The sequence below is a fragment of the Scyliorhinus torazame genome, chromosome 2 (genome assembly GCF_047496885.1).
Source record: "Scyliorhinus torazame isolate Kashiwa2021f chromosome 2, sScyTor2.1, whole genome shotgun sequence".
Taxonomy (NCBI): domain Eukaryota; kingdom Metazoa; phylum Chordata; class Chondrichthyes; order Carcharhiniformes; family Scyliorhinidae; genus Scyliorhinus; species Scyliorhinus torazame.
The window spans coordinates 175,278,674-175,302,959 of record NC_092708.1 but is presented as its reverse complement, the minus strand read 5'-3'; the positions used below and the strand labels follow the sequence as shown (position 1 = coordinate 175,302,959).

General features: G+C 52.4%; 1 protein-coding gene across 2 annotated transcripts in view; it reads right to left on the bottom strand.

The window, feature by feature from the left end:
• Positions 1–477: 477 nt before the first annotated feature.
• The window catches only part of LOC140393912 (uncharacterized), a 428,933-nt gene continuing 405,124 nt past the window's right edge, over positions 478–24,286 (bottom strand). For both annotated transcript variants that reach the window (XM_072480540.1, XM_072480549.1), the window contains one exon: positions 478–1,174. In XM_072480540.1, coding sequence (XP_072336641.1) covers positions 1,161–1,174 — 14 coding nt within the window. In that variant the 3' untranslated portion in view covers positions 478–1,160. The remainder of the gene's footprint in view (positions 1,175–24,286) is intronic.

Sequence of the window (24,286 nt, the reverse complement as noted above, 5' to 3'; positions counted from 1 at the left end):
TCCTTGCGTCTGCAGTATTTTGCTTCTGTGTTATATAAATGCAAGTTCTTTTATGCATGTGTAATTTCTCCTGCCAGTCTGACAATTTTTTTTAACCCTATTTTGTCTGATTAAAAAGCCACCACTTTTAACATTGGCAGGTTTCTGGAGGACAACAGTCTATTGGATATAATTTCACATTAGACTCACACCATCATGTTCATAATTGAAATGAAATGAAAATCCCTTATTGTCACAAGTAGGCTTCAAATGAAGTTACTGTGAAAAGCCTCTAGTCGCCACATTCTGGCGCCTGTTCGGGGAGGCTGGTACGGGAATTGAACCGTGCTGCTGGCCTGCCTTAGTCTGCTTTCAAAGCCAGCTCTTTAGCCCTGTGCTAAACCAGCCCCCATTGCTTCCCCCATTGAAAATCAAAGAGTAGAAAAATTGTTTAGTTTGAATATCAAAATATCACACCTTTAATAAGTAATTGAACTGTTTTGTATTAAAATCAAATTTTATTTGTTACTTTAGAAGTCCCTGATGGCATAGAGGAGATTTAAACCCCGATATGTGGGAGAGCTGGTTTCCAATGTTGTTGGAGCCCAATGGTAGCAAAGAGATAATGGCGCAGAAGAGAAATTCTGATCATTTATTGAGCAGGCAGGCAGCCAAGAAAATTTGATTTGAAAATACCAACCACATTGAGGAGTAGCTGATGAGTTTTGGCGTTCATGCACAACCCAGAAGAAAAATCAGTGTAACAGAAAATCATTCATGATTGAGATAGCATCAAGCCATCATCGAGCCATGTATTTTTTTCAACCACAATCTCTCAAACTCTAAAATGTCCTGTTGTGGGAGCAATTCAATGAAGCTGGGTGAATAGTGCTGCCTAGTTCCTTACATTGATTCCATCATTTAGATTCTGCTTACTATAATTTGTTAATAATTTTATAAAATAAGCCAGATATATAGATACAATCTCACACTGCTAGTTGAAAACATGAAGATATTCAGAAAATTATTGTCAAAATAATGGTTTCCAAAGATAGTTTGTTTTCATGTTGTTTTGGTTGTGAAGTGAGTTATCCTTATCGTTCTGTAGTTTAACGTAGGGAGACGATCTTGAATGATGCAACATAAAAATCCACAGGCACGACAGTCTGTTATGTTGTTATTCATTGAGGCTGACCTGTGAGCAAACACAAGAAAGAACACTTAAATTATCATTCCTACTCTTTATAACTGATGTAGATTCACAATGGTATCGTACAAATTGTGATATACTCTGAGTGAAAAATAACAATTCATATCTATCTTGGGCAATCAATTTTTAATCAATAGCAAACACATCAATGCATTTTTATATTCAAAGTTGTGATTGTTCAACAAATAACAAAGACAAACTTCTCCCTTGGTACATGTTTTGTGCATTTTGGCTCAATGCCATTGTCTGTCTGTTTGATACTTTATACCTCCCTGCGACAAGAATCCAAAATTGGTCATTAGGAACAGAGGGTGGTCGTGAACAGTTGTTAGTCAGACTGGATTAAGTTTCACAGTGGTGTTAGACCATGAGACATAAGACATAAGACATAGGAGCAGAATTAGGCCACTCGACTCATTGAGTCTGCTCCGCCATTCAATCATGGCTGATATTTTCTCATCCCCATTCTCCTGCCTTCTTCCCATAACCCTTGATCCCCTTATTAATCAAGAACCTATCCAACTCTGTCTTAAAGACACTCAATGATTTGGCCTCCACAGCCTTCTGCGGTAAAGAGTTCCACAGATTCACCACCCTCTGGCTGATGAAATTCCTCCTCATCTCTGTTTTAAAGGTTCGTTATTTAGTCTGAGATGATGTCCTCTGGTTCTAGTTTTAGTGTTCTCCAGGGATCAGTACATGTTAATGACTTGGATTTGGGTGTACAGAACAAAATTTCAAAACTTGCAGGCATCATGAACTGTGAGAAGGCAGTGACAGACCTCAAGAGAGCATAGACAGGCTGGTAGAATGGGCAGGCAGGTACAAATGGAATTTAACACTGAGAAGTGTGAAATGATACATTCCAGTCGGAAGAAGAGGCAAGGTAAACTAAAGTATACAATTCTGAGAGATCTGGCAGTAAATGTATACAAATCATTGAAGGTGACAGGGCAGGTTGGGAAAGCATTAAAAAAAATGTGATTCTAGACTTTATAAATAGAGGATAAGTGTTCAAAGCAAAGGAATTCTGATGACCCTCTCTAAAGCATGTCTTTGGCCAGAATTGGAGTGTTGTATCCAAGGCTGGACATTTTAGGACAGGCTTGTCCAAACCTTTAGCTTGGGGGCAAGCATATTTTTCTCACTCAAGGGGCTGATGGGCAAATTTTGGAATGATAAAGTTTGGCACAAAAAGAAACTGAATTTCAAAAAAAGTTGCGCTTTTAAGGAAAGAGAAAATTACTGAGCAAAAGTGCAGCAATGTCATGGCAATAAATTGCGAGTTAAAAAACAGTAAGTAATAAGAATGTCCAGACTGTGATAGTGTCAATGTATGTGGGTGGGTGAGTGTGAGTGGAGGCATGTGTATCTTTGTACGTGGTGGTGAGAGTGAGTGAGAAATCTGTGTCTGGGCATAAGGCAGATTCACACAAACAACCCCACACTCACCCAGTCTCTTGTACATACTGCCGTCCATTCATTCAATCTCTCATACTTACCTCCATTCATTCACTCCCACCCACACACTCAGTCACTCCCATACACACTCAGTCACACTCATGCACTCAACCACACAGGGCTGGATTCTCCTGTCCCGCCCGGCGCAAGAACGTCCCGGGCGAGCCGCGTAGAATGGAGAATTCCACTGACCTCCGGTCGCCGGGCTGACAGGGCCGGAGAATCCCGCCCACAGTCACATTCACTCCAACACACACTCAGTCACACTCACACACACACTCTCACACACAAACTCACTCACTCCCATGCAGACACTCAATCACACTCACACATTCCCATGAACACACTCAGTCACACTCACTCACTCCCATGCACACACTGAGTCACACACACTCACTCCCATGCTCACACTCAGTTACACTCACTGACTCACTCTCACACAGTCGCACTCACTCACTCCCATGCACACACTCAGTCACACTCACTCATTCCCCCACAGTCACACTCACTCCAATACACACTCACTTATTCCCATGTACACACTCAGTCACACTCACTCATTCCCACTCATCCACTCACTCCTACACAGACAGTCACACTCACTCATTCCCACGCACACACACAGTCACACTCACTCATTCCCATGCACACACAGTCACACTCACTCATTCCCATGCACACACACAGTCACACTCACTCATTCCCGCGCAAACACACAGTCACACTCACTCAGTCCCACACACAGTCACACTCACTCATTCCCACACACACACACAGTCACACTCACTCATTCCCATGCACACACACAGTCACACTCACTCATTCCCACGCACTCACATAGGCACACTCACTCACATAGGCACACTCACTCATTCCCATGCACACAGTCACACTCACTCATTCCCATGCACACAGTCACACTCACTCATTCCCATGCACACACACAGTCACACTCACTCATTCCCACACACACACAGTCACACTCACTCATTCCCACGCACACACAGTCACACTCACTCATTCCCATGCACACACACAGTCACACTCACTCATTCCCACACACACACAGTCACACTCACTCATTCCCATGCACACACAGTCACACTCACTCATTCCCACGCACTCACATAGGCACACTCACTCATTCCCATGCACACAGTCACACTCACTCATTCCCATGCACACAGTCACACTCACTCATTCCCATGCACACACACAGTCACACTCATTCATTCCCATGCACACAGTCACACTCACTCATTCCCATGCACACAGTCACACTCACTCATTCCTATGCACACACACAGTCACACTCAGACTCCAATGTACACAGACAATCACACTAACTCACTCCCATACACACACTCAATCACAATCACACACACACACACTCACACATTCCCATGCACACACTCAGTCACACTCACACATTCATTCCCACACACAGTCACACTCACTCATTCTCGCCCACAGTCACACTCACTCACTTCCACAAACACACTCAGTCACACTCACATTCACTCACTCACTCACCCACTCACTCACTGTGATAACCCTCACGAGGCTCACAGGGATATACTGATAGATCGCCCCATGGGACTCGTAGAATACAAGCTTCCCCACTAATGGGCGAAGGTCCGCCCAGCTGGGTCTCATTACTTAGCCCTTTAAATACCGGCCAGAATTGGGACCGGGACTCCTGTTACCCTCCGACTGGGACTCTGTTGTTGTATGCTGCGGTAGCAGGCATAACCTTTAAGTTCATAATAAACTTAAATGAACCTTCTTTCTTGGGTCTCCTGGATTATTATACTTGCCTGAACCAATTCATCTGGTAAGAAAATAAAACCAAGGGCGTTTCGAAGATGCAGCTGTTCACGAAGTTACAGCCAAACAAAGCAAATGTAGAGATTTGGTGTCAATATGTTAAAAGAATGTGATATTTCTTTCGAGCAAACGGCATGGATGCAGAAGACTGAGATAAGATGATTCTCCTGACTGCCTGTGGGGCTCCAATGTCCAGCATCATCAAAAGCCTAACCTACCCAGAAACCGCAGGCTCAAAGTTCTTCAATTAACTCATCGAACTAGGGTGAACCCCCGTGGCCTGAAACCATCCGTAATACTGCAAAGATATAGATTTAATACAGCCGGAGGAATCCCTGGAGAACTGGTAACAGAATTCCTAATTTGACTCTGGAAACTAACCGAACATTGTGAGTATGGACTGTCCCTCCAAGAAATGCTCAGAGACCGATTAGTATGTGGAATAAATAAAGTAGCAGCTCAGGGGAAACTATTGGCAGGGCCTATCTACCCTGCATCTAAAATAAGCCATAGGACCGGCTGTATCTCGCGAAATCACCGAAAAAGGGGCCCAGCAACTCCAGCGTTCCATCGATTACAGTACCCAAAGCATCGGACAACCCCATACAGAAGAACTGTGCCCCCAAGAGATGACATTTACATGACCCATCTGCCTCTAAGTCAACAGTCAGGCATATGGTACCTAGCCAAAGCTCGAAGCCCAGGAGCCACTAGGGATAGATAGTTGCCAGAGGACAACAGGAAGCACTCACAGAGTTGCTGCACATGCAGTCTTAGGACACACCTAAGCCAAGACCGCAAGAGTTGACAGAGCGCGTACCCGCCTGGCCAGAAGATGAAGCCACCTCAAGCCAGGACCTTACACATTGACCAGCCTGAAGGATGAACTGATACGATTAAACTGCATCACTGCCCTTAAAATGGCCCCGATCTGGATTATGCTCTGAGATCAATGGTCACCTCTTAGACATGGAGGCTGACACAGGAGCTGCGTCTTCATCATTGGACAGCAGATCTTTCATCAGCTCCAAATGGGCATCCTGCCTCTAGTCTTATGCAATACCAGGGCCAGATTGCCGACATATTCAGGGAAACCATAAAAAATCATAGGAACCACTGTGACCACCGGTCACCCACAGACAACAGATGGTCTGACTTCCGTTGATGTGGTACAAGGACCAGACCCAGCCTTTTAGGTTGAGATTGATTGCAGAAACTTTGCCTAGACGTGTAGCAGATCTTCAAGATGGGAACTGGAACTTGTAACTTGTATGAGGTCCTTGGAAAATAAAAGGGCCAGGGCGAAAATCTATGTCAACAAGGAGGTATGACCGGTCTCCTACACCCTGCTCACAATGGTGGAGACTATAATTGCTGTGGTTGGAGAACCTAGAATTCATACACCCTGTCCAATTTGTGGAATGGGCAGCACCAATGGTCCCAGTGTTGAAGCAGGTCAAGTCAGTCTGCCTTTGCGGCGACTACAAGATGACAGTGAACAGAGTCTCTTGCTTGGCCCAGTGCCCCATGCTGGGCATCGAGGACCTGTACACAAAATTGGGCAGAAGCCATGCATCCACAAAACTTGATATGAGGCTTGCATACCTCCAGCTGGAGCTTGATACAGCAATGGGGAAATATGTCACCCACAAGGGATTGTGTGAATATACTTGGTTCCACTTTTGCGGCTCTACAGCATACCCATCATCCAGAGAATAATGGAGAACACCTTCCACTGACTGCCCAAAGTAGCAGTGTATCTGGGTAATGTACTGATCACAGAGAAACACCAAGAAGGAGATTGTCCAAAGCAGGTGTCTGCCTAAAGAGAGACAAGTGCGTGTTCCAGGCTAAGGATACTGCATTGATACAGACGGCCTGCACCCAGTGAAAACAAAAGCACAGCTTGTAACTGTCGTGTTAGGTACACTGGTCTAACACTGGCTGTAACTGGATGCAGCTTAGATCAGAAAGATACTCCAGACCTTGAAGTTAGTTCAATCAGGTTGATTGAACTAATAGCACAGTTCTCTGTGAGTTCGACTCTGCTAACTTAAGTGTGGTTACTCTGTCTGACTGAACCAGACTAGCTCTTAGCCACGTGGTGGGGGTGTGAGATTGTAACAACACCTTTGACTGACTCTCTGGATGTTCATCAGTGGGAAGAGTCGGAGTGTGAGTGCCTTGTGTCTTTTATAGTCAGATCCCACCCTGAGTGTCCTACCTGCGTATTGGTCATGTCCTGTTCTCTGTGCCCATTAGCTGCTTGTCTGTATATCATTATGTGTGTGTCTGCATATCATGACATATCCCCTTTTTAAAAATGTTTGGATGACATATATGAACGTATTTACAAGAATAGGCCAATATTAACATATATACATGCAGTGGATGTGAACATATGTCCATGTGAAAACAGCTGTCTAATGCGAGAACACAGAACATAGCAAACAGAACAAATGTTCATAAGTCCAGTCTCTGTGGCTTGCATCTGATCCTGGTCGACCGCCAGAGAGGTGGTGGTGGGAACGACAGCGCCTTGATGGGCGGGATTGAAGCCTGACTGGTGGCCTCGTGATCGAGGTATCAGGAGGTGGCAAAACAACAGAAGAAAATGGAGAAGAATGTGTTTGCGGGCTGGCAACTTTGCGCAGTGCCCGTCTGTTTCGTCGCACTACAGAACCATCAGCCAGACGCACAACATACGAGCAGGGGGCAGCCTGTCGAACAACGACAGCTGGAGCTGACCAGCCTACATCAGGGATCTTGACCCCAACAGTGTCTGACGGGGATAACACGGGCAAATCGGTGGCATGAGCATCAAAGCCCTGCTTTTGCCGGTCTCGGAGTTGCTATACCTCCTGCAGCACTGGGAGGTGATCAAGGTTGGGAATGTGTATGGCTGGAAGTGTCGTTCGCAGGTCCCTGTTCATCAGGACTTGAGCTGGCGACATGCCAGTGGGCAGTGGGGCTGCTCTGTATGCAAGCAGCGAAAGGTGAATGTCAGACGCAGAATCCGCGGCCTTGCAGATGAGCTGCTTCACTATGTGCACCCCTTTCTCAACTTTTCCGTTTGACTGCGGATAGTGTGGGCAGGAAGTGATGTGTTTGAACTGATACGACTGGGCAAACAGCGACCATTCATGGCTGCTGAAGCAAAGACCATTGTCACTCATGACAGTGAGTGGGATACCATTCCTGGAAAACGTCTCCTTACAGGCCTTGATGACGGTCCGAGGTGTGAGGTCTGAGAGCTTCAAGACTTCAGGGTAATTGAAAAAGTAACCAATGATTAACACGTAATCACGACTATTTGCATGAAAGAAGTCGATGCCAACCTTGGACCACGGAGAGGTTTTGATTTCATGCTGCTGAAGTGTCTCCTTACTCTGCGCTGGCTGGAAGCGTTGACAGGTCGCACAGTTGAGGACCATGTTCGCGATGTCCTGGCTAATCCCGGGCCAGTAGACAGGCTGCCTGGCTCTGCGTCTGCACTTTTCCACACCCAGGGGGCCCTCATGGATTTGACGGAGCACCAAGCTCTGGAGACTGTGTGGAATTACAATCCGGTCCAGTTTGAGGAGGATACCATCAACCACCGTCAGGTCATCCTTTACATTGAAAAATTGAGGGCACTGCCCTTTTTGCCAGCCATTGGCGAGGTGTTGCATAACACGCTGTAAGAGGGGGTCTTTGGCTGTCTCCTCACAGATACGAATCACCTTCTCATCAGATGCCGGGAGGGTGCTAGCACACAGCTGCACCTGTGACTCAACCTGTGACTCAATTTACCGGATGACGTTCAGTAGTTCACTAGGCACGGTGATGGAGTGAGACAGTGTATCGGCAATGATGAGCTCCTTGCCAGGCGTGTAGACCAGGTCAAAGTCATACCTTCTGTGTTTGAGGAGGATGGGCTGCAACCGAGGCGTCATGTCATTAAGGTCCTTGTGGATAATGTAGACCAGGGGCCTGTGATCCGTCTCGACTGTGAATGTCGGCAGGCCATAGTCATAGTCGTGAAACTTGAAAATGCCAGTGAGAAGGCCCAGACATTCCTTCTCGATTTGTGCATACCTTTGTTTGGTGGGCGTCACTGCCCTTGATGCGTAGGCAACCGGTGCCCAGGATGAGGTGTCATCGCGTTGCAGCAGGGCCGCACCGATGCCATCCTGGCTCGCATCTGTCGAGATTTTTGTTTCCCTGTCTGGGTCGAAAAATGCCAATACGGGTGCAGTGGTGAGCTTGGCTTTCAGCTCCAACCACTCTGCCTGATGGGCCACCTTCCACTCGAAGGCAGTGGACTTATTCACTAGGTTTCGTAGGGCCGTGGTGTGTGAGGCCATGTTTGGGATGAACTTGCCCAGAAAATTGACCATGCCCAGGAAGCACAATACCGCCTTCTTGTCTTACGGGACATTCATGGCTGTGATAGCCTTGACCTTGTCTGTGTCGGGGCACACGTCCTGCTGAGAGATCTGGTCTCCGAGGAACTTGAGTGTCGACATGCCAAAGCAACATTTGGCCCTGTTCCGCTTCATGCCATTGGCATGGACACGTCGGAATACCTGCTGGAGACGGGAAACATGCTCCTCAGGGGTCGTGGATCATATGATGACATCGTTCACGTACACACGGGCAGCACGGTAGCATTGTGGATAGCACAATTGCTTCACAGCTCCAGGGTCCCAGGTTCGATTCCGGCTTGGGTCACTGTCTGTGCGGAGTCTGCACATCCTCCCCGTGTGTGCATGGGTTTCCTCCGGGTGCTCCGGTTTCCTCCCACAGTCCAAAGATGTGCAGGTTAGGTGGACTGGCCATGATAAATTGCCCTTAGTGTCCAAAATTGCCCTTAGTGTTGGGTGGGGTTACTGGGTTATGGGGATAGGGTAGAGGTGTTGACCTTGGGTAGGGTGCTCTTTCCAAGAGCCGGTGCAGACTCGATCGGCCGAATGGCCTCCTTCTGCACTGTAAATTCTATGATAATCTATGATAATCTATGATATGGCGAAGTGCCCATCCTTTCAAACACATCTGGATACTGAACGAGGATGTCGTCAATGCCAGCGTGATGATCCATGTTGGAGGATGTCGTTGAAGAAACCCGCTGGACCAGGTTTAGCCTTTTGCAGGCATGCGCGCCCAGTAGGGATGCCCTGTCCAGCTTGACAATTTCAAACCTTAGCCGTGCATGGGTGCTCCGGATGGAGACGAGTAGATGGCAGGACCACAGTGCCGTGATGGCATTACTGTTATAGTCCAGGAGCTGGCAGGCTGCTGGAAGGACCTTGGGGAGCTTCTTGCTGCGTTTGAAGTCTGCCTGTGAGAGGAGGTTGGCAGAAGCACCTGTGTCCAACTTGAACTGGATGGAGCAGCGGTTGACCTGCATCACCGCACGCCATTCGTCCTCCGAATCCACAGCGGGGATGGACTGAATGCGAGATGAGTTAGGTGTGGCATGTTCACGTGTGGTAATGATGCCCACTCGGTAGGTGGGCTCCAGGCACTCGTCCTCTGGATCCGTTGTACTGCCAGGATCAGAATCCTATAATTGTTGTTGCACACTCTGAACGCGCTTTCGTCGGAATTGGGAGCGCTGGCCTCTGACTGATGGTGCAGACCTGCACAAGGCTGCATGAGTCCAGGTTTCCTGCAGTTTAAACATCGCCTGCCTCTTGCAGGGCAGTGCCCCTTTAAGTGGGCGTTGCCACAGTTCGGGCACGTCATGACGTCGGCGTCGTGACGCGGTGTACCTCGTTGCATGCGCAGTGCGGTCGGCAGACGGATGCTTTGGTTTCCTCCCACATTCCCACATTCCAAAAATATGCAGGTTAGGTGGGATTAATGGGGCAGGGTGGAGGAGTGGACCTGGGTAGAGTGCTCTTCTGGAGGGTCGGTGCAGACTCAATGGGCTGAATGGTCTCCTTCTGCGCTGTAGGGATTCTATGGATCACCCTGTCCATTGGAGCTGGGTTGGGCTTCCACTTTCGGCCAGCAACAAAACTTGCCACGCCTTTGAAAACATTTCCAAAGGGGGTTTGAGACAGTTAAATGTATTTCTGGAGGGAGGAGAAATTGAGGGTTACAGAGTTAACTGATTGATGCGACCATCAATTCACACAAGACAGAGAGTTGAAGTGAACAGTGGCTTTAATCAACTAGGACAGTGTCTGCGACTGCTCTGATCTGAGAGCTGCCTACAGGGCAGCTGCTGGAGATACCTCCCCTCAAGGGGGCGGAGCCAGGGGCGGAGCCCACAAGGGCACCAACATGATACAAGCGGTGTAATACAGTACAATGGTCCATAGGTGGAACCCATAAGGACACAACATAGTACAATGCAATACAGTGGTGAATGGTTCCCATAATACGTACACCACATTCACCCCCTGTTAAAAATTTGAAGTCCAGTGGGGTTGAGGGACTCACAGGTTGAGATCGTGCGCTGCGATCGCCTGAGCTCTGGTTTCGCAGCGTGCACGGGTGTCAAACTTGTCGGTGCGGGCATGGATGTTGAACTCGTCGTTGTGGGCACGTGTGTGGCCTCCGGGAGCGGGTCTTCTAGAGCATCGTCCCTGTAGGTCGGCAATGGGGGCAGGGGGTATAGGAGGGGGTGTGGAGGCCATGTGGGGGCAGGGGCGCTGTTCGGTGTAGGTTGGGTGGGGTAGGTGGTTGTCGTAGGGGATCCCGTGGGTGCCAGGTCCCGGAGGGAGTGTGGTGATCAACTGTAATAGGACCTGCACTGCAGGTTTGCCGGTAGCTCGTGCCGGCTGGCTCCATCCACGGAGAACTGTATAAATATGCAGGACCTCCAGTGCCCTGCCATTTCGCCAGCTGCAGCAGGAGGCCACGCATCTGACTGTAATAAAGCCACAGTTGTACCCAACTTTAGTCTTTGTGCAATTGATCGTGCATCAATTTATTACAGTCAGATTTTCCACAGAATGGATATCCGAATTAAGCCCGATCGCCTGCAGCTGGATCCTCACTCGCCCGATGCCAGGAAAGACTTTACTCACTGGCTAGCATGTTTCGAGGCTTACATCAACGCGGCAGACCCCGCGCCAACGGAGGCTCAGAAGATAAACGTCCTGTACTCCAGACTGAGCTCCAACGTGTTCCCGTTGATCCAAGACGCCATGACTTACACAAAAGCAATGGAACTCCTCAAAGAACACGACGCGCAGAAGGCGAACACGCTCTTCGCCAGGCATGTACTTGCCACCCGCTCGCAACTAACTAGTGAGTCCATCGAAGACTTCTGGCGGGCCCTAATTCCACTCGTCCGGGACTGTGACTGTCAGGCCGTTACGGCTGCCGAACACACGAATCTCCTCATGCGCGATGCCTTCGTGACGGGGATTGCGTCGGACCGCACCCGAGAACGATTGCTGGAAGGGGCCATGCTCGAACCGGCGCTCTCCATGACGGTCGCATCCCGTAACGTACAATCGTACCTCTCCTGCAGCGCTGCCCACCCTTCTACCCCTTCCTCCCCCTCCTGGACCCCGCCGATGACCTCCTCAGCTGGGGCCCTGCCTTTGCAATACGCCTGCGCCGCACGCTGATCCGCGCACCCCGGGGGTCCCCGCTGCTACTTCTGCGGTCAGCAGAAGCATCCCCGCCAACACTGCCCGGCACGCACTGCAGTTTGTAAAGACTGCAGTAAAAAGGGCCACTTTGCGGCTGTGTGCCAGGCCCGCGCAGTCTCTGCGATCACGCCCGCTATCGCCCCATCCCCCACGCCAGACGCACAATGGTAGCCGCCATCTTCTCCTCCTGGGTCCATGTGCGACCAATGGCCTCCGCCATCTTGTCCCCCTTCGGCCACGTGCACCCCATGGACGCCGCCATCTTGTCCCGACCCCGCAATGTGCGCACCATGGGCGCCGCCATCTTGTTCCCCACAGGGTCCCCGGACATCCCGACATCGGAACCGCACACGCTCGCCACCCGAAGCATCCGATGGCTCCCCGCAGCTCACTTCGATGACGCTGGACCAATCTCGCCCGCACAACCTGGCCACCGCGTCGACGACGGTTCAAATCAACGGCCATGTGACCTTGTGCCTGCTGGACTCCGGGAGCACCGAAAGCTTTGTTCACCCAGATATGGCAAGACGCTGCTCCCTCGCGGTCCACCCTGCCAATCAAAGGATCTCCCTAGCCTCCGGATCCCACTCCGTCCCGATCCGAGGCTTTTGTACAGTCACCCTCACGGTCCAGGGCGTAGAATTTAGTAACTTCCTCCTCTATGTCCTTCCTAATATCTGCGCTGCACTCCTGTTGGGCCTGGACTTCCAGTGAAACCTCCAGAGCCTCCCCCTCAAATTCGGCGGGTCCTTACCCCCCCTTAACGTTTGCGGCCTCGCGATCCTCAAGGTCGATCCCCCCTCCCTTTTTGCCAATCTAACTGCGGATTGCAAGCCCGTTGCCACTAGGAGCCGACGGTACAGCACCCAGGACTAGACCTTCATCAGGTCCGAAGTCCAGCAGCTGCTTAAGGAGGATATTATCGAGGCCAGCAACAGCCCCTGGAGAGCCCAAGTGGTAGTGGTTAAAACTAGGGAGAAACACAGGATGGTCGTGGACTACAGCCAGACCATCAATCGGTACACACAGCTCAACGCGTACCCCCTCCCACGCATATCTGATATGGTCAATCAGATTGTGCGGTACCGGGCCTTCTCAACAATTAACCTGAAATCCGCCTACCACCAGCCCCCATCCGGAAGTCGGACCGGTCATACACTGCCTTCGAGGTGGACGGTCGCCTCTACCACTTCCTTAGGGTCCGTTTCGGTGTCACAAATGGGGTCTCGGTCTTCCAAAGAGAGATGGACCGAATGGTTGACCAGTACGATTTGCGGGCCACCTTTCCGTACTTAGATAATGTCACCATCTGTAGCCATGACCAGCAGGACCACAATGCCAACCTCGATAAATTCCTCCGCACTGCCACTCTTCTCAACCTGACCTACAACAAAGAGAAGTATCTGTTCAGCACGACCCGGTTAGCCATTCTCGGCTATATAGTCCAAAACGGACTTCTCGGGCCCGACCCCGACTGCATGCGCCCCCTCATGGAACTTCCACTGCCCCAAGGCCTCAAACACTGCCTGGGGTTCTTTTCCTACTACGCTCAGTGGGTCCAAAACTATGCGGACAAGGCCCGCCCACTCACCCAGTCCATCCAATTCCCCCTCGCGGCCGAGGCACAACACGCTTTTGCCCGCATCAGAGCAGACATCGCCAAGGCCGGGATGCGCGCAGCGGACGAGTCACTGCCTTTCCAAGTTGAAAGCGACGCTTCAGACATCGCCCTTGCCGCCACTCTAAACCAGGCAGGCAGACCCGTGGCATTCTTTTCCCGCACCCTTCATGCCTCTGAAATTCGACACTCATCCGTCGAAAAGGAGGTCCAAGCTATCGTTGAAGCTGTGCGGCATTGGAGGCATTACCTGGCCGGTAAGAGATTCACTCTCCTTACGGACCAACGGTTGGTAGCCTTCATGTTCAACAACACACAACGGGGCAAGATCAAAAATGATAAAATCTTGCGGTGGAGAATTGAGCTCTCCACCTATAATTACGAGATCCTGTATCGCCCCGGTAAACTCAACGAGCCCCCAGACGCCCTCTCCCGAGGTACATGTGCCAGCGCACAAGTGGACCAACTCCAGGCCCTACACGACAGCCTTTGTCACCCAGGGGTCACTCGATTGTACCATCTGGTCAAAGCTCGCAATCTGCCCTATTCCGTCGACGAAGTAAGGACAGTCACCAGGGACTGTCAGGTCTGTGTGGAGTGCAAGCCGCACTTCTACCGGACGGACCGTGCGCGCCTGGTAAAGGCTTCCCACCCCTTTGAACGCCTCAGCGTGGATTTCAAAGGGCCCCTCCCCTCCACTGACCGTAACACGTACATTCTCAGTGGGTTCGACGAGGACTCCAGATTCCCCTTCGCCATCCCATGCCCCGATATGACGTCTGCCACCGTCATCAAGACCCCCAGCACCATCTTGGCCCTGTTTGGTTTCCCTCCTACATCCACAGTGACAGGGGATCCTCATTCATGAGCGATGAGCTGCGTCAGTTCCTGCTCAGCAGGGGTATAGCCTCCAGCAGGACGACCAGCTAAAACCCCGGGGAAACGGGCAAGTAGAACGGGAGAATGGGACAGTTTGGAGGGCCGTCCAGCTGGCCCTACGGTCCAGGAACCATCCAGCCTCTCGTGGCAGGAGGTCCTCCCTGACGCTCTACACTCCATCCGGTCACTATTGTGCACCGCCACTAATAATACACCCCATGAACGTGTTTTCACCTTCCCCAGGAAGTCCACATCCGGGGTGTCGCTCCCGACTTGCCTCGCTGCTCCAGGACCGGTCCTTCTCCGTCGGCACGTCCGACTCCACAAGGCGGACCCCTTGGTGGACAGTGTTCACCTGCTCCACGGCAACCCTCAATATGCCTACGTTGAGTTCCCCGATGGCCGCCAAGATACTGTCTCACTCAGGGACCTGGCACCGTCAGGTTCCACCCCAACACTCCCCCCCCCCCCCCACCAATGCACCCACCTGCTCCACCTCCCACCGCGCTGCCAATATTGACCCCACCAGACCCCCCCTCCCCTTTTCCGCACAAGAGGACGAAGAGGACATCTGCCGCTCCTGGAGTTCCCCGATGACTGGCCAGCATCAGCATCAGCACCGCCATTGCTGCCACCGCCAGCACCGACTTCGCCGCCACCGTTACGCCGCTCCCAACGAAGCACCAAAGCACCGGGCCGGCTGAACCTTTGACGGACTCCGGACCGTCAACATGGACTTTTCTTTCCCTACCACTGTACATAATTGCACTAGTTGTATATAGTTTCACGTCACCCCCGCCGGACTCATTTTTAACAGGGGGTGAATGTGGTGAACCACTGTAATAGGAGATGTAAGGTAGGACCTGCACTACAGGTTCGCCGGTAGTTCCTGCCGGCTGGCTCTGCCTACGGAGAACTGTATAAGTATGCATGACCTCCAGTACCCTGCCATTTCACCAGCTGCATCAGGAGGCCACGCATCTGACTGTAATAAAGCCACAGTTGTACCCAACTTTAGTCTTTGTGCAATGGATCGTGCATCAATGAGACAGTATCTTGACGGCCGTCGGGGTGCATACTGGGGGTTGGCGTGAAGGAGCTGGACCCTCTCAACCAGGGGGTCGGATTTATGGCTCCTCACGTGTTTCCGGAGGAGTATGGGCCCCAGTGTCTTCAGCCAAGATGGAAGCGAGACCCCGGAGGTGGATTTCCTAGGGAAAACAAACAGGCGGTCATGAGGGTTCATGGTGTGCAAAGAAGTGACCTAATGGAGTGGAGCACGTCGGGGAGGACCTCCTGCCAATGGGAAACTGGGAGATTCCTAGGCCGCAGGGCCAGGAGGACGGCCTTCCATACCGTTGCGTTCTCCGTCTCCACCTGTCCGTTTCCCCGGGGGTTGTAACTGGTAGTCCTGCTCGAGGCGATGCCCTTACCGGGCAGGTACTGACGCAGTTCGTCGCTCATAAACGAGGAGCCCCGGTCACTGTGGACATAAGTGGGGAAACCAAATAAGGTGAAGATACTGTGTAGGGCCTTAATGACAGTGGCCGCGGTCATGGGGCAAGGGATTTCAAAGGGGAAGCGGGAGTACTCGTCAACGTCGTTGAGGAAATACGCGTTGCGGTTGGTAGAGGGGAGGGGCCCTTTGAAGTCGATACTGAGGCGCTCAAAGGGCCAGGATGCCTTTACCAGGTGAGCCTTATCCGGTCGATAGAAGTGCGGCTTACACTCCGCACAGATTTGGCAGTCCCTGGTCATGGCCCTGACCTCCCCGGTGGAGTAGGGCAGGTTGCGGGCCTTGATTAGTGGGTAAGCCGGGTGACCCCCGGGTGGCAGAGATCATTGTGGATGACCCGGAGTCGGTCATCTTGCACGCTGGCGCAAGTGCCGCGGGACAGGGCATCTAGGGGCTCGTTGAGCTTCCCAGGACGATACACTATATCGTAATTATAAGTGGAGAGTTCGATCCTCCACCTCAAGATTTTATCGTTCTTGATCTTGCCTCGCTTTGTATTGTCGAACATGAAGGCTACCGACCGTTGGTCGGTGACGAGGGTAGACCTCCTACCAGCGAGGTAGTGCCTCCAGTGCCATACTTCTTTCACTATGGCTTGAGCTTTTTCGACTGAGGAGTGTTGAATCTCGGATGCGTTGAGGGTACGGGAGAAAAATGCTACGGGCCTGCCTGCCTGGTTAAGGGTGGCGGCGAGGGCGACATCTGGCGCGTCGCTCTCCACCTGGAAGGGGACGGACTCGTCCACCGCACGCATCGCAGCTTTGGCAATATCTGCCTTGATGCGGCTGAAGGCCTGGCGGGCCTCAGCCGTCAGCGGGAAGATGGTAGCTTTGATCAGTGGGCGGGCTTTGTCCGCATAGTTGGGGACCCACTGGGCGCAATAGGAAAAGAACCCGAGGCATCTTTTCAGGGCCTTGGGGCAGTGGGGAAGGGGGAGTTGCAGGAGGGGGCGCATACGGTCGGGGTCGGGCCCTAGGACTCCGTTTCCGTGACATAGCCGAGGATGGCGAGTCTGGTTGTGCGGAAAATGCATTTCTCCTTGTTATAAGTGAGGTTGAGGGCTTGGGCGGTTTGGAGAAACTTCTGAAGGTTGGCGTCATGTCCTGCTGGTCATGGCCGCAGATGGTGACGTTGTCCAAGTACGAAAATGTGGCCCACAACCTGTACTGGTCCACCATTTGGTCCATCATTCTTTGGAAGACCGAGACCCCGTTGGTGACGCCGAAGAGGACCCGGAGGAAGTGGAAGAGGTGGCTGTCTGCCTCAAAGACCGTGTAGTGGCGATTCTCCGGGCGGATTGGGAGCTGGTGGTATGCGGATTTCAGAACTACCGTGGAGAACATCTGGTAGTGTGCAATCTGATTAACCATGTCCGCTGTCCGAGGGAGGGGGTACACATCAAGGTGCGTATACCGGTTTATGGTTTGGCTGTAATCTACAACCATCCGGTTCTTTTCCCCTGTCCTGACGACCACCACCTGGGCTCTCCAGGGGCTGTTACTGGCCTCGATGATCCCTTCCCGCAAGAGCCGCTGGACCTCGGACTTGATAAAAGTCCTGTCCTGGATACTGTACCGCCTGCTCCTGGTGGCGACGGGTTTACAGTTGGCGGTGAGGTTCGCGAATAGCGGGAGAGGGTCGACCTTCAGGGTCGCGAGGCTACAAACGGTGAGGGGGGGCAGGGGCCCGCCGAACTTTAGAGTCAGGCTCCTGAGGTTGCACTGGAAGTCCAGTCCCAATAGAAGAGGAGCGCAGAGATCGGGAAGTAAATATAGTTTAAAGTTTGCGTATACGACGCTCTGTATCGTGAGGTTCGCGAGAGTGTACCCCCGGATCTGCACTGAGTGCGATCCGGAAGTGAGATAGATTGTTTGAAATGCGGGGTAGATTTGGAGAGAACAGCGCCTTACCGTGTCTGGGTGCACGAAGCTCTCCGTGCTCCCGGGGTCAAACAGGCAGGGCGTTTCATGCCCATTGACCCGGACGGTCACCATGGAGTTCCTGAGGTGCTTTGGACGTGACTGGTCGAGGGTGACAGCGCCGGGTTGAGGGTAGCCGGCGTGGTCAGAGGTGGTCCCAAGATGGCTGCCCCCATCGGTCGCACGTGTCGGGCGGCGTTGAAGATGGCGGCCAAGATGGCGGCCCCCGTCGGTAGCACGTGTCGGGCGACGATGAAGATGGCGGCCAAGATGGCGGTCCCCATGAGTCGCACATGGCGGGGCACATGGGGGATGGTGGCCAAGATGGCGGCCCCAGTGAGTCGCACATGTCGTGTAAAGTATAAGATGGCTGCCCCCACGGACAACACGAGGCGGGTGACGCGTCTGAAGGGGGCAGAGCCGGCAGGCACGCAGCCACGCTGTGGGGTCTGCGGGCCTGTGAGTCTTAGAGATGGGCCTGTGATTTGGAGGACTTGGACCTGGCCAGGCAAGCTTTCGCAAAGTGTCCTTTCTTGCCGCAGTCGCTACTGTTCACGTTCCGAGCCGGGCAACGCTGCCTGGGGTGCTGGTTCTGGTCGCAAATGTAGCAGGACAGCCCTCCGGGTTGGGCGGGCAGCTGCGCGGCACAGGCCTGAGGTACTCTCTGGTCGGGTGTCCACGAGGGGGTCGCGTGGTCGGAGGGTGTTGAGGCTTTGAAACACTACTTCTAGGGAGGTGTCTAGTTTTACTGTCTCTTCTAGGTTGAGGGAGCCCTTCTCGAGCAGGCGCTGTCTGACGTAGTTGGACCGGACTCCAGCCACGTAGTTGTCCCGGATGGCGAGTTCCATGTGTCGTGAGGTCGTGACGGCCTTGTAGTTGCAACTTCACGCGAGGACTTTCAGGTCACCTAGGTACTCCTCCAGCGATTCCCCGGGGCGTTGGTGGCGAGTGGTGAGGAGATGCTGCGCGAACACTTCGTTCACCGGCCTCACATATTGCCGCTTCAGGATCGCGAGTGCGTCTGCGTATGTGGTCGCTTCCTCGATGTGCACGGAGATTCAATGGCTCACCCGGGCGTGGAGGAGGCTCATCTTCTGTTCGTCGGTGACGGAGGGCGAGGAGGAGGCGTCGAGGTAGGCCTCAAAACATCGGAGCCAGTGCGAAAAGATCCCTTTGGCTTCCGCGGCCTGTGGGTCGAGTTCCAGTCGGTCAGGTTTGAGGGCTGCTTCCATCGCAATGTTGTAGTTGATTAAATTGATGTGACCATCAATTCACACGAGACAGAAAGTTGAAGTGAACAGTGGCTTTAATCAACTAGAACAGTGCCTGCCTGCGACTGCTCTGCACTAAGAGCCACCTACAGGGCCGCTGCTCTATATACCTCCCCTCAAGGGGGCGGAGCCAGGGGCAGAGCCCACAAGGGCACCAACATGATACAAGCGGTGTAATACAGTACAATGGGGACTTCCGGGTGCGGCGATGACCAGCTGAGTCGCACGTTTCGGCAGCTCCCGGTGAAACGGACTTTTGGGCTCTTGATAGGAGCCCCAACGGCAATTTTGACGGCTAAAAACACTGTGCGGTAAACCAGAAGGGAATCCCCCCTGGACACGGATGAAAAAAGGAGGAGAAAGTGGCCGGATTGCAGTGGATCCTTTAGAACAGCGGCAAGGAAGGCAAGCAAAAACCAAGATGGCGTCGGAAGGTGGCAGTTTAACATGGGGCCCTGAACAACAAGAGTTCTTGAAATGCTGTGTGGAAGAGCTCAAAAAGGAAATGAAGAAAGAGCTGTTGGCCCCGATACTACAGGCGATCGAAGGGCTAAAGGAGGAACAAAAGATCCAGGAGCGGGAGCTTCGGGTCGTGAAGGCAAAGGCAGCCGACAATGAGGACGACATACAGGGTCTGGTGGTGAAGACGGAGACGCATGAGGCACATCAGAAACGATGTGTGGAAAGGTTGGAGGCACTGGAGAACAACGCAAGGAGGAAGAACCTGAGGATTCTTGGTCTTCCTGAAGGTGCGGAGGGAGCGGACGTCGGGGCATATGTGAGCACGATGTTGCACTCGTTAATGGGAGCGGAGGCCCCGGCGGGTCCGTTGGAGGTGGAGGGAGCACCGAGTGATGGCGCGAGGACCAAGAGCAGGAGAAATTCCCAGAGCCATAGTGGTGAGATTCCTCCGTTTTAAGGATAGAGAAATGGTCCTTAGGTGGGCAAAGAAAACTCGGAGCAGTAAATGGGAGAATGCGGTGATCCGCGTTTATCAAGACTGGAGTGCGGAGGTGGCGAGAAGGAGGGCGAGCTTTAATCGGGCCAAGGCGGTGCTTCATAAAAAGAAGATAAAATTTGGAATGCTGCAACCGGCAAGACTGTGGGTCACATATCGAGGGAGGCACCACTACTTTGAGACGGCGGATGAAGCGTGGACTTTTATTGTGGAAGAAAAACTGGAATGAGCGGGTTATTAAAAAGAACGTTTGAACAAAGTGATGGGGCGAATGTGGGGGGCGAAGAGGGGGGTTAAAAAGGGGGGAAAGAGGAGTTTTATGTACTAATCCTGCGATGTGGTAACTTTTCTCTCTTCCACAGGTGGTGATGGGGGGAGGAGGGGAGGTGGAGGAGATGGGGCGTTGGCCATTGGGGGCGGGGCCAAGGGAGAAGCGCGGGCTTGGTTCCCGCGCTATGATAATCATGGCGGGAATAGAGAAGCAGGAAGGAGGGGGCGTCGCACGGTGCAAGCCGAGGTCACGGGGGGAAGCCGAGGTCGGCCAGAGTTTGCTGACTTCTGGGAGCAACATGGGGGAGTAATTACGCTAGCGGGGGATCTAGCGGGGGGGGTGGGAGGGGGGAATTACTGGGTTGCTGCTGCTGGGGAGAGGGGGGAGCTGGTATGGGAGGGGATGGGCAGGGGGGCACCGCCTGGGGGAGATACAGCTGCGTGGGAACTGGGTGAGGAGCTGGAAAAAGGGGATGGCTAATCGACAAGGGGGTGAGGTAGGAAGCCCCCCAACCCGGCTGATCACGTGGAACGTGAGAGGGCTGAACGGGCCGATAAAGAGGGCACGGGTACTCGCACACCTTAAGAAACTTAAGGCAGATGTGGTTATGTTACAGGAAACGCACCTGAAACTGATAGACCAGGTTAGGCTACGCAAAGGATGGGTGGGGCAGGTGTTCCATTCGGGGCTAGATGCGAAAAACAGGGGGGTGGCTATATTAGTGGGGAAGCGGGTAATGTTCGAGGCAAAGACTATAGTGGCGGATAACGGAGGCAGATACGTGATGGTGAGTGGCAAACTACAGGGGGAGACGGTGGTTTTGGTAAACGTATATGCCCCGAACTGGGATGATGTCAATTTTATGAGGCGGATGCTAGGACGCATTCCGGACATAGAGATGGGAAAGCTGATAATGGGGGGAGATTTTAATACGGTGTTGGAACCAGGGCTGGATAGGTCGAAGTCCAGGACTGGAAGGAGGCCGGCAGCAGCCAAGGTACTTAAAGATTTTATGGAGCAGATGGGAGGTGTAGACCCGTGGAGATTTAGCAGACCTAGGAGTATGGAGTTCTCGTTTTTCTCCTATGTCCATAAAGTCTACTCGCGAATAGACTTTTTTGTGCTGGGAAGGGCGTTGATCCCGAAGGTGAGGGGAACGGAGTATACGGCTTTTGCCATTTCGGATCACGCTCCACACTGGGTGGACTTGGAGATAGGGGAGGAAACAGGAGGGCGCCCACCCTGGAGAATGGACATGGGACTAATGGAAGATGAGGGTGTGTGTCTAAGGGTGAGGGGGTGCATTGAAAAGTACTTGGAACTCAATGATAATGGGGAGGTCCAGGTGGGAGTGGTCTGGGAGGCGCTGAAGGCGGTGGTTAGAGGGGAGCTGATATCAATAAGGGCACATAAAGGGAAGCAGGAGAGTAAGGAACGGGAGCGGTTGCTGCAAGAACTTTTGAGGGTGGACAGACAATATGCGGAAGCACCGGAGGAGGGACTGTACAGGGAAAGGCAAAGGCTACATGTAGAATTTGACTTGCTGACTACGGGCACTGCAGAGGCACAATGGAGGAAGGCACAGGGTGTACAGTACGAATATGGGGAGAAGGCGAGCAGGTTGCTGGCACACCAATTGAGGAAAAGGGGAGCAGCGAGGGAAATAGGGGGAGCGAGGGATGAGGAGGGAGAGATGGAGCGGGGAGCGGAGAGAGTGAATGGAGTGTTCAAGACATTTTATAAAAAATTATACGAAGCTCAACCCCCGGATGGGAGGGAGAGAATGATGGGCTTCTTGGATCGGCTGGAATTTCCCAAGGTGGAAGAGCAGGAAAGGGTGGGACTGGGAGCACAGATCGAGGTAGAAGAAGTGGTGAAAGGAATTAGGAGCATGCAGGCGGGAAAGGCCCCGGGACCGGATGGATTCCCAGTCGAATTCTATAGAAAATATGTGGACTTGCTCGCCCCGGTATTGACGAGGACCTTTAATGAGGCAAAGGAAAGGGGACAACTGCCCCCGACTATGTCTGAAGCAACGATATCGCTTCTGTTAAAGAAGGAAAAGGACCTGCTACAATGCGGGTCCTATAGACCTATTTCCCTCCTAAATGTAGATGCCAAGATCCTGGCCAAGGTAATGGCACTGAGAATAGAGGAATGTGTCCCGGGGGTGGCCCACGAGGACCAAACTGGGTTTGTGAAGGGGAGACAGCTGAACACGAATATACGGAGGCTGTTAGGGGTATTGATGATGGCCCCACCAGAGGGGGAAACGGAGATAGTAGTGGCGATGGATGCCGAGAAAGCATTTGATAGAGTGGAGTGGGATTATTTGTGGGAGGTGTTGAGGAGATTTGGTTTTGGAGAGGGGTATGTTAGATGGGTGCAGTTGTTGTATAGGGCCCCGATGGCGAGCGTGGTCACGAATGGACGGGGATCTGCATATTTTCAGCTCCATAGAGGGACAAGGCAAGGATGCCCTCTGTCCCCATTATTGTTTGCACTGGCGATTGAGCCCCTGGCGATAGCGTTGAGGGGTTCCAAGAAGTGGAGGGGAGTACTTAGAGGAGGAGAAGAACACCGGGTATCTTTGTATGCGGACGATTTGCTACTATACGTGGCAGACCCGGCGGAGGGGATGCCAGAAATAATGCGGATACTTGGGGAGTTTGGGGATTTTTCAGGGTATAAATTGAACATGGGGAAAAGTGAGTTGTTTGTGGTGCATCAAGGGGAGCAGAGTAGAGAAATAGAGGACCTACCGTTGAGAAAGGTAACAAGGGACTTTCGTTACCTGGGGATCCAGATAGCCAAGAATTGGGGCACATTGCATAGGTTAAATTTAACGCGGTTGGTGGAACAAATGGAGGAGGATTTCAAGAGATGGGATATGGTATCCCTGTCACTGGCAGGGAGGGTGCAGGCGGTTAAGATGGTGGTCCTCCCGAGATTCCTCTTTGTGTTTCAGTGCCTCCCGGTGGTGATCACGAAGGCTTTTTTTAAAAGGATTGAAAAGAGCATCATGGGTTTTGTGTGGGCTGGGAAGACCCCGAGAGTGAGGAAGGGATTCTTACAGCGTAGCAGGGATAGGGGGGCGCTGGCACTACCGAGCCTAAGTGAGTATTATTGGGCCGCTAATATTTCAATGGTGAGTAAGTGGATGGGAGAGGAGGAGGGAGCGGCGTGGAAGAGATTAGAGAGGGCGTCCTGTAGGGGGACTAGCCTACAGGCTATGGTGTCAGCCCCATTGCCGTTCTCACCGAGGAACTACACCACAAGCCCGGTGGTGGTGGCTACACTGAAGATTTGGGGACAGTGGAGACGGCATAGGGGAAAGACTGGAGCCTTGGGGGGGTCCCCGGTAAGAAACAACCATAGGTTTGCCCCGGGGGGAATGGATGGGGGATATGGAATGTGGCAAAGAGCAGGAATAACGCAACTGAAAGATCTGTTTGTGGATGGGAAGTTCGCGAGTCTGGGAGCGCTGACCGAGAAATATGGGTTGCCCCAAGGGAATGCATTCAGGTATATGCAACTGAGGGCTTTTGCGAGGCAACAGGTGAGGGAATTCCCGCAGCTCCCGATACAAGAGGTGCAGGACAGAGTGATCTCAAAGACATGGGTGGGGGATGGTAAGGTGTCAGATATATATAGGGAAATGAGGGACGAGGGGGAGACTATGGTAGATGAACTAAAAGGGAAATGGGAAGAAGAGCTGGGGGAGGAGATCGAGGAGGGGCTGTGGGCAGATGCCCTAAGCAGGGTAAACTCGTCGTCCTCGTGTG